The sequence below is a fragment of the Electrophorus electricus genome, chromosome 18 (assembly GCF_041902795.1).
Source record: "Electrophorus electricus isolate QZ-2024a chromosome 18, ASM4190279v1, whole genome shotgun sequence".
Classification (NCBI taxonomy): Eukaryota; Metazoa; Chordata; class Actinopteri; order Gymnotiformes; family Gymnotidae; genus Electrophorus; species Electrophorus electricus.
In genome coordinates this window covers 15,242,501-15,243,915 of record NC_137514.1, presented here as the reverse complement: position 1 = coordinate 15,243,915, position 1,415 = coordinate 15,242,501, and the positions used below count along the sequence as shown (strand labels likewise).

At 39.6% G+C, this 1,415-nt stretch overlaps 1 protein-coding gene across 1 annotated transcript in view; it reads left to right on the top strand.

Moving 5' to 3' along the window:
* Window positions 1–500: 500 nt before the first annotated feature.
* Window positions 501–1,415, top strand: part of cacna1hb (calcium channel, voltage-dependent, T type, alpha 1H subunit b) — a 44,694-nt gene continuing 43,779 nt past the window's right edge. Inside the window, exons 1-2 of the mRNA XM_081700953.1 lie at window positions 501–613; window positions 1,304–1,415. The exon at window positions 1,304–1,415 is cut by the window's right edge and continues 22 nt beyond it. Coding sequence (XP_081557079.1) covers window positions 521–613; window positions 1,304–1,415 — 205 coding nt within the window. The 5' untranslated portion in view covers window positions 501–520. The remainder of the gene's footprint in view (window positions 614–1,303) is intronic.

The window sequence follows — 1,415 nt, the reverse complement described above, 5'->3', positions numbered from 1 at the left end:
GAATTAGAAAGGCTAAACTACATTTTTTGTACATTTATGGATTAAGCACCTGTGTCATTTGGGGTCCAGACATGTATGTAGATCTAGCAAGCAGTTTCTGCCCATCACACAAAGTGAGCCATCATTCCTCATTGATTTACAGAGACAAGCAGTGAGAGCCATTTGTGTGATTAACCTAGTCAATGTAAATACCCATGTAAACGGATGGGTTCATTTAGAGTGCTCTTATCTGTTTGGATGTGAAACCCCTTTACGATTTTCATGCTTAGCATCTGATACTTTATGACCCTCCGAAGAATAGAATTCAGTGTTATTCAAATACATCTAATTTGGCAAGTTATGTAACACCTGAAAGCTATTGGAATTTGGGGATTTTATCCATTGATCCTGTTACTGTATAGTATAGCCTGTCACACTGCTGTAGTGCAACGCTGCTGTGTTGTAGCATACTGCACTGCAGTGGTAACTCAGGAGCTCTGTTACCCTTAACTCCAGCTGCACGTGGTTCGAGCGGGTCAGCATGCTGGTGATTCTGCTCAATTGCGTCACGCTGGGCATGTTCCAGCCCTGCCAGGACCTCGAGTGCAACTCCGAAAGATGCAGCATTCTGCAGGTACAGCAGCAAGGCAAACACAGAAAGGGGTGTGGCTCTCCCGCCCCGTTTCGGCCGCTGTCTTCAGACTCTGCCTCTATTGGGCACGGGGGGGCATGTCTAGACAAAAGCTAAAATATCAATTTGAACGCATACGTTCCAAGGAATACCTTAAGACGATGGCTGTATCAGCATATTCTAGTTTACTGTGTTTTTTTGCTAATAAAATAGGTACCACATCAGGACCATGTTTACAAAACACTGAGTACAGTGATGTTTTAAATTCAGTGTTTAAAAAATGTAAATATTTAAGAAGGATGAAAGTGAATTAATAAATGAATAAAATGCAATGTTGGCATAATATGTTTAATATCCAATCAGCTACTAATTACTAAGTGGTTTTAATTTGATAGTTTGTCATCAATATTTCTTTTACAGTTTTTTTTTTACATGCAGTAGTGAGGTATTCTAGAAATATTTACCAATAATATGCTAAGAAAGCAAATTGTGTCATAATTGATAGCCATGACAATCATGTATTGTCTTCCTCTATTAAGTGCATGCAAAATATGTGGCATAACCTGTTTACTATTTTAAAACTTTGCATGTTGGTATAGTGTGTGTGTGTGTGTGTGTGTATGTGTGTGTCCTAATTGCACAAAAGCTGAGAATATTTTTGTATTCTGTGACAACAATATGGTCTTTCCATAGACATTTGATGACTTCATCTTTGCATTCTTTGCTGTGGAGATGGTGGTTAAGATGGTAGCTCTGGGGGTGTTTGGGCCGAAGTGTTACCTTGGTGACACGTGGAACCGCCTAG